Source organism: Eurypyga helias, unplaced genomic scaffold, assembly GCF_000690775.1.
Source record: "Eurypyga helias isolate BGI_N326 unplaced genomic scaffold, ASM69077v1 scaffold33228, whole genome shotgun sequence".
Taxonomy (NCBI): Eukaryota; Metazoa; Chordata; class Aves; order Eurypygiformes; family Eurypygidae; genus Eurypyga; species Eurypyga helias.
In genome coordinates this window covers 11,937-20,970 of record NW_010266840.1, presented here as the reverse complement: position 1 = coordinate 20,970, position 9,034 = coordinate 11,937, and the positions used below count along the sequence as shown (strand labels likewise).

The 9,034-nt window shown below is 47.0% G+C and overlaps 1 protein-coding gene across 1 annotated transcript in view; it reads left to right on the top strand.

Moving 5' to 3' along the window:
- Positions 1 to 7,573: 7,573 nt before the first annotated feature.
- The window catches only part of UBE2V1 (ubiquitin-conjugating enzyme E2 variant 1), an 8,517-nt gene continuing 7,056 nt past the window's right edge, over positions 7,574 to 9,034 (top strand). The window contains exon 1 of the mRNA XM_010157237.1: positions 7,574 to 7,589. Coding sequence (XP_010155539.1) covers positions 7,574 to 7,589 — 16 coding nt within the window. The remainder of the gene's footprint in view (positions 7,590 to 9,034) is intronic.

The window sequence follows — 9,034 nt, the reverse complement described above, 5'->3', positions numbered from 1 at the left end:
GGCGAGCCCGGCCGTCAGACTGCCCGCGGTTCTCCGGGCTTCCTGTTCCCTGAGCCGTGACTGGAGCTGCGGGCCTGAAATCAGCTGCCTCAGAAATGTTTTTCGCTAATAACACCTTCCTGTTACATCAGAAGGATGTAACTTCCTTGCCAGGATGTTTATGCTTTAGGAAATTGGTATATTTATTTTTTTCCCCCTTTAAAATTGCTCCTCACCTGCTTTGAGCAGTTCAAACAAACCTGTCTTTGCGTGTATCGTTACACATTAAACCGAAATACCGCAACTAGACTTTGAATGTGTTGGGGTTCTTTTCCGCTGGCATCCTCTAATGAACTTTGACAGACTGAATACATCGGTTTCACTTCTGTTTAGCCAGTTTCGTTTTCCGTTTTATTGTAAGTCCATTTGGGGTTTCAGATGTGTAATACTTACTTTCAGACTCCTTCCTTTGAAGTTGAAGTATGAGATCCCTAGAAGGTCACTCTTGGAGGTATTTCGGGTGAAATACGTCGGCATTCTTTTTTTATGGATAGGTGTCTGTCAGTGACCGCTTTCAGCTTTTAAGAATAACTGTCACAATGCAGAGAATTCAGGGTAACCAAGTTTATGAAACCGTTTTCAGGGTGCCGTGGATGCTGTCCTGAGAACTGTGTTTTGCAGGTCTGTGTTTGAACGTGTGCGATGGCGAGGTGTTGGAACGCTTGACTAAAGCACGCAGAAAATGCAGTGGGGTCTTCTGCCCCCGCCCCGGTGGCTCGTTATCCTGGCTACCATACTTTCTCAATAAGCCTTTCAAGCTGCTGACTTTTGTGTTTGGCTGAAAGAACAAGGCAAATCTTTTTCTTTTTAAGCCAGCGCAGCTTTGTGAATTAACTGTCTGGGTGGTCACAGAGGGGTATGTGTGGAGAGGGACTTGGACTGCGGTGACAGAGCCCGAAGCCGGTCCTACTGCACAGCTGTCCCCTGGCAGAGAACAGCCTTTGTGATACGCTGTCATTAACCATCATCTGCTAGCCACATTGTGTCTTTTGGATTGCTTCCTGTAATTCCACAGGTTTCTGAAAGCTGTCTCATGTTTTCAGTGCTGGAAACATGAAGCAGTATGCAGCCAGGTAGACGTGAGCAGGGGCCTCAGTTTCTTGTGCCTACGCTGTGGGCATCTGACAAGCACAGCACTTGAGCTACTCGTGAGATCCTCTGTGTTTAACCGCTCCGGGAGGAAAAGCAAATCAGCGTGTGACTTAAAAATATGTGTTGCAGCAGCACTGAACTTCTGCAGTAAACCCGAAATTCGGTGTGGGAGAACCTTTCAGGTACTGAGCAGCAGCCCACGTTGCTGGGAGCCGGCTGTAAATCACAGGCTGCCCTACCAGCAGTGGTCTGCGTTTTCGTGTTGCCTTAGTAGAGGAGGCAGATTGTCCTCTTCTGATAAAGAGAACAACAGTGTCCAGTTACTGACAGTGGTGGTGGCACTGCAATGCAGTTTGTGAGGTTCCTTGACACTGCACTGAAGGCAGCGCTTGGCACATAGAAACAGAGCCTGGAAGTGACGCCTTCTTGTTCTCCACTACTCACTGATTCGCTGGGTGGCTTCAGGAAGGCAGTCAGTAGTATCTTTACTCATATGTAAACCAGATTTGGCTCATTCTTGGTTCGTGGCATCTTAATGTATTTGTATTGGTTTATAAAACAGTTGGATATGTTTGATATCCGAAGTTCACACTCGTTCAGCAAAGCAGCTGAAATGGAGGTTGAGGATGAAAAATACTGAGTCGTTTCTTTAAAAGCAGCTACTGACCCAGAGGAAGAAGTGGTAGCAAATGCCTGTGTACCTTAAAAAAGTCATAAGTTTGGTCTTGGGAATTAGACAGGTAAGCCTTATATTTGTATGTAATAAACAGGTAGAAAAAACTAACGGGGGGACGGGATGGATGGGTGGACATGGAACCCTTGTCTGGAAGAAATGTTATGATGTGAGGCCCACTGGTACCGCTTACGTAGAGGAGAATTCTGTGTTGCTGATAATGAGGGTTTCCTACATACATAATTAATTCACGAATAAAAAGATAGGATTGGCTTTAATCATTGTAATAAGGCTCTTTGTAGCAAATTACAAACATCCAAACTGTAGGCGTATGCCTGTCCGTCCTTAAGACTGAAGTGTCATGCAGGATGGCTCAGCTGGCTCCGGTACCAGAGGTGATCTAGCCCAGGGGCTCCTCCGAGGCTCACGTACGCCATGGCTCCCAGGCAGGTTGGGCTGTGTCGCAGTTAGACTCCGGGAGCTTGCTCCACGCTGCTGTCCTGCAGACTCCAGTATTATAATGGATCATCCTGGGAAGAGTTTCATGACCTCATTTAACCCACCTTTCTCTGGTAGGTCCGTCTAGGGGGGTCTGTTGCAGGGCTGTGGTAGACACTGCATTTACCAACAGCCTGGAAGAACTGAGTAGTAAAATGACTTGCCCAGATTTAAGTTATTCAGAGTCAAAGGAATGCGAAGAACTCCAGAAGGACAATTCATTAGGTGAACGGGCTGATACCTGTGGCTTAATATTGCTGACAGAGAATAGCACAGATGGGTTTTAGTACAGAAGATTAAAAGTGTATAGTTGGAATTGTTGGGGGACCCGTAACATCAGTGTAAAGTCAAAGTTATGCTTGTGAAAAGCAAACAAGACATTTCAAGGCAGAAGAAACTGCTTGTTGAAGGATACAGAAGGTGTACCCTGCCTCTGCAAATGGACCGTGATGTCTCCTTTGGAGCACACTGCATACATTGTTATCTCAAAATAAATATTGCCAGCCACCAAGTACTTTCTAAGTCATAAGTAAAGTACTCAAGGGTAGGGAAAAAGTAATTTTAAGAGAAAATGAGGAGATAAATTATGCCTTCAAATTAGATGGACTGTAAGAGCACATGAAATACCAGGTGCTGAAGGATTTGAGTGCAGAGCGTCTTTGTGTAATGTAATGGAAGGAAGCAGTAGGTTAAATAAAAAGGTAAATGGCTCAAAACTCTTACAGGAGGATACTCAGTTGAATCTTTCATGTATGATGATATAAATTACATAATGTATTTGAAAAATGCCATTCTGTCTGAGAAGTTAAAATGAGTCATTAGGGTATTAAATATGTGGGTAGGTAAGGATCATAGGTGACAAAATACTGTCGGGTTTTGTGAGCTATAGGAAGGTTGGGGTTTTCGGGTTGTAAGTGTGTTTTTTAACTGTTGCAAGTCAGGATGAAATTAGTCTGTGGGTGCGCTTTCTCCCAGGTCTGACCTGGGCCTGGCCCAGAACAAAGCCCAGGCTGGCACACGTCCTGCGGCTCCCCGCCAGCGCGGGTCAGCTCCGGTGTTACGCTGGGGTCCAGGACCCGACAGGTGACTTTGCCCTAGCCTGTCGCTGTGGCGCCGAGCTCGTCAAAGCTTATCTTGGGACCGGCGAGCCTCCTCGTGCCTTCACCTTTGGTGGGCGGTGGGAGTTTGAGAAAACCTAGCGCTGCTCGGTGGGTGCAGGAGGCAGCTGGGGGAGAGCGCTCCGCGCTCGGCCAGCAACAACCGTTTCTCTTCACAGCGCGAGGAGGAAACGGTGGGTTTTCTCCCCGGTGAGATTTAGTGTAAAGATTTTGTCCAGGACGGTAGCTCAGGGTGAGTTGTTTTCAAGAGTAACTTCTAGCTGAGCTGGTAATGTTTTTCTTTTCAGCTGCCATGCAAGCCACAGAATGCATCTGATTTTAACTCTTCTGCTGCTGGAAAGCTTTATTTGGCTCCAGACCTCAGTGCTACTGCCAGTCTGCCTCAGACAAATGTTTTAGAGGCATCTCTTCCCAAGTAACGTGCTTTAAGTATTGAAAGACAGAACCAGCGCGCTAGATTACGCAGAACGTAAACCACTTCAGATTGTTTCAGCTGCTCAGGAAGTTATTTTGGATCTGCAGAATATCTCGGTACCTGTCTGCGTTATCAGAGTGGAAATCGTGACTAAAGACGGTGCAAGAAATCTAAGGTTCCTGTCTCCTCAAAGTTTTTGTGACAGTTGCTGAAAGCCTTTTATTCCGTTTTAAATATTCCATCACTTCAGAAACTTTACGTACCGTTGTGACAAGGAATGATTTACTTATTTTTTTTTACAGTTGCAGTGTTGCAAGGGTAAGCTATCATTTTCAATCGTCACAATCTCTGCGGAGAGATGAGAAATACGTTGGAAAAGATGTAATTAAGGCTGGGTATCAAACACATGAAAAGAAGCAACAGGAGGGGGCTTTAACATACGAAGCAACGGAGTTAAAGCTATTGGATTTCAGTTCCTTTGAGTTATGGTAGATCAGGAACTAGTACAGAAAGCAGAGTTCAAAAAGGCCAGTTTAAGTTGCCTGTGACCGGTGAAGATTTCAGGAAACCTTCAGCAAAAAGCTGGTTCCTCTTTTTAGAGCCCCTAACGAGTGAGACCGTTTGTGTGCTTTGCTGAGGTGTCCTGTGCGAGGTATTTGTGCTTTAATCCTGAAGAGAAACGCTTGTCATTTCCTTTCTGATGTGAAATCAAAGAAAAATGTATCCCTGAAGGTTTGGTGAGGGGTGTGTGTGTTGTTCTACGGACACCGGTGAAGGCTGAAGAAGAGTGTCTGCTCAAGGCATGTTCTCCACCTTGTTTCACTGCTGTTTTCAGCTTGATAAGGATTCTGAATTTGGAATTGCTTTCACTGTATAGCTGGGGAAAATTAAAAAGTATAGGCACTCAGAAAGTATTCTGGTGAAAAATCTCAGCCTGGTGAGATCTCTCTGTGACTATGGTGAGACAGTTACGTGTCTGTGTATCTTTAGTAGTGCTGTGATACAAAGTGAACCTGAGAGCGCTTTGACGTCTTTCAGGGCCCAAGTGGCATTGAACTGTCTTCCAGCAGTAAATTCTGTGCTTCCCTTAGCGAGATTCGGAGCATACCTGGTCAAACTCCTTTTGGCCTCGTTTCAGCTTCCTGTCTCTCAGTCTTACAACACACGGCTTGGAGAACAGCTGGGGTGTAAGGTGCCGTGGGAACGAAGGCTCGTCCGTACCGGCCTCGTGGCAGCGCTGGCGTTAGGTGAGGTTTTTGACAAGGGACACAAAAGCTCCTGATCCACTTCGAAGGCTGAAGAGGGTGTCACTCAAAACCTAGCAGCTTTGTAACTGCAGCCTTAAACTCTGTGAAGTAGACATCCTGACTTTCTGGGAAACTCAGTCTGTGGTTTAGTTTTTTTCTCTAGCTTGCCATAAAAACGTCCCATGAACTTTTTGTAACCGCTGAACCAGTGTGCGGGGTTGAGGCTTCACAAATGCACGTTTACTGACAGGTGAACTTACAGAAAGACTGCAAACCTGTGTCGTGGGAGGTGTCACATTGTCAGTACAGGTATAATGTAGCTTTCAGAGGTTTGCTGTTGTGATCAATAGTAAATACCTCCTTTTGCTCTGAAATGTTTTTCTCAGTTCCACTTCTGGGAGTATTTCTGTGTGGCCAGGCAAGCTGCAAGTGAAGCAATTATCTAGATATTGTTGTACTTTTGTATCAAATGAAGCTGCTATTTGAGACTCTTCCTGAACCATAGCGAAGGCTAAATTAAAATGCATAACTGAAAGTACTTTTGACAACCTGATTACTTTTTAATTGCTTCTGACTTTATTTAGGTTTTCTTGTGTTAAATGAAGGACTTGTAGAAAAACAGGTTTGGTTACTGCCTTGAAAGTCTCCATCGCTACACTGGAAAGATTATGCAAAGTATTTATGGGGGGTGGGAGGGCGACACGCAGTTGACTCATGGTTGTGTCAGCTGGCGCAGGACATCTCCTAACTCTCCATCTGCCATGGTTTAGACACGGAAGTTATTTGGCAAATACTGTGTACGCCTAGTACAGACCAGATCACTTTCTAGGAATCTTGGTGGACAGCAAACATGATGATGATATGTTTGTGTGTGACCACAAGCGATAAAGTTAGTGAGGTTTCTGAGGTTTGGGTCCCGACAGGATGTGGTAGCTGACCGTGGATGCCCCAGGCCATTGCAGATGAAGAAGAGACAGACTTGGCTTAATGGCTTCGTGCATCTTTCCAGGCTGACCAGAAGGGTGAATCCGGTCTTTTATTCTGCCTTGCTTAAGGGCAGGTTATTTAGAAATTATTTAAAGCATTTATGATCACATGGCCATAGTATTTTACGTGTGTTTTTCTTCCTGGTAAATCTCCTGAGAACGTGTCAGGGAAGGAGCTGACACATCGTCTTTGATGTGACTGAACTTGCTGCCTGTAGTGGCTGAGGTGCTGGTCTTCCATGTTACACCTCCGAGCTTTAGCATAGGGATAAAGCATTTTTAGAAGGCAGCAATGCTGTTGGACAGGGTGTTTGGTTGTAGTGACTGATCGTCTCCCACAATCACTTTATTTTCTGTGAAGTGCACAAAACCTCGAATATATGTTTCGCACCTCCCTTTGCCACTGATGCTCCTGTAGCACTCACGAGTGAGCGGTTGCTGTGCAATTAATAATCATATATGTTAACTTTTTCTGTGTGATAGGAGCCAGTGCACGATGCGACTACTTAGCTCTCTGTGGACCTCAGACTTGTCAGAGAACTCTAAAATCCTGTGTGACTCTTTTATGGCCCTGATTAATGAATGCTGAATCTGAGCAGCCGTATCTGGGGGGAGTTTGGCAATAAAGTTGCTTTCTCTTCCCGTAAGGCTGTAAAGCCAAGCCTAGCTCTGGTAGCAAATGTCAGAATTCAGGCTGCCTTTCAGCCTTGGTTGTGGCCTCCTCGAATATATCCGTGGTGATGTAATTTTTAATTACACGGTCGCTTAATTTTCTTCACGCGGGATTCCTGCCTCACTGGGTGAGCAGGGTGTGTGATGCTCAGAGGAGGGGTACACGGGCACTATTTTGGTTTCCTTTGGTGTGTGGTCTGTGTCTTGCCGTAAGGCTGATTTCTCCTAGGTTATTTGTTTTGGTCCAAGTAAATACCAGTAAGTGATCTTTGCACCACTGATAAATATGAAGTGGCATTATCGGGTACTGAAGTACAGAGGCTGAGATGCTGCTTGTTTAAGCATCATGACGTTGTGGTCCGGAAGAGAGAGTATTTTCTGGCAGCACAACACATTCGAGGCAGGTCTTCCCACTGGCTTCAGCTTATTGCTGAGCAGGGAGAGGCTCAGGTTGGGTTTCTAATAATAGCCACGGACGGTTCCCTTTGTGGCAACACCTGCCTTGTTGTTGTTGCCGAAGAGCTGCTGTGTCAGACCAAAGGGTGGAGTTCACCCTCTGGAAGGACCTTCCACTTGTCCTTCCCAGGCTGTGTCTCTCCCAGGAGCCAGCAGCCAGGGCTGACCCTGGACGGCAGCTTCGGGCGTTGCGCAGCTGCGAGTCGCTGCCCATCTCCCAAGTGTTGGCTGCTGCGTGTCTGTGAGGAAGGGTGGCACCTTGTCCTTCACCTCATCCTCCGTCTGTTTTATCCCCTGTGCTGGAGCTAGGCTGCTCTCTGCCTCCCCTAACCACAGCATGGAGGGCATTGGGAATGTAATTCAAACTGGGGTGGCTAATGTCTCTTGATTCAGGTATGAACCGCCCAAGGTACATGAGATACATTCTCCATGCTTCTAAGGCTTACTGGGAGGGGGAATGCTGGGGTGTGTTGTGCAGGGGAAGTGACAGTGGTCCCCAGGGGGTCCCCCTACAACCAAGGGTTTGGGGCTTGGTTAATCTTACGGCGATGGCTTCACCAGCCCCCCTGACTCATTTCCTTTCGCAGCCAAAGGTTTGTATTACTCGGCAGCCATGGTAACAGCACCGTCTCACTGGGAGCTGAAGATGTAGATTTGGCTGGAGTTGTGTTTGAATCGTGCTCGGCAGCCCCCATACGTGTGGTTTGCTGTAGCCGCTGCAGGTCTGGCAGCTCCTGACGCCGCTCTTCTGCGTCTGGGTTTCTCTTCACGCTGTTGCTACAGCTGGGTTTTTGAATCACATTTCCCTAGAATGTTCTTGAACGTGATTGTTAGATGGATATCAAACTGGCCAACAAACTAATTCCTCCAGTAATTTGCTTTTTGGCTGCTTTTATGCTTGCTTTGTAAAAAATATCATCACAGACATTTTGTTTCTTTAGGCCTTTCATATATTTAAGAGGGATTTTAAAGCTACCAGAGTTATTTGATGTTTAAGCACTGCTACATTTCACAATCCCTTATATCCTCTGTGTTTTCCATGCTGCCAAGCAGGGACAGAGGTGATTTTCAAAGCCCTTGGTCCCTTTTTGATGTCCTCCAAGTTCGGTGCCCCAGCCATGCTGGAAGCGCTGACTTCTGGCTGAGAAGTTTGCTGCATTCACTTTACACACTGGAAGGCTGAACTAAATCAGTGCAGTGACAAAGGGGATTGTTCTTTTCTGTTACCATGAAATAGTGAACTTTGTACTACTGGGGACGCACACAAATGTGACAACTCCAAAGCCCAAATCCAAACTTTTTGCATGTCGGATTAAAATAACTTTATTCAATGTATCCTGGCAATCATTTTGTTGCTGTTGGAGAGAGACATGCTGAACACAGCTACCTTGAAGGTTGTGGTGGGTCAGGTGCCCACCAAAGCTCTTGTCACTGCCCTCCTCAGCCAGGCAGGTCAGTCCATCACACCCTGTCTCTGCTGCTCCTTCCTCCTCAGGGGAGGGTCCTCCCATTCTGCCCCTGCTGCAGCCTGGGGTCCCTCCCACGGGAGACAGTCCTCCACCAGCTTCTCCAACCTGAGTCCTTCCCACGGCTGCAGTTCTTCCCAAACTGCTCCACTGGGTCCCCTCACGGGGTGCCGTCCTTCAGGAGCAGCTGCTCCAGCCTGGCCCCCCCCGGGGTCACCAGTCCTGCCAGCAAACCTGCTCCAACAGCTATGCCAGGCTGTAGACGGGGGCATGATAGCACCCCTGAGCGGTGTAGTGCCACCCCAGCATCAACACGGAAAGCTGTGACAACCCCCCGGTTCATCAGTCAGTGCAGGGGCAGGCAGGCCTTTC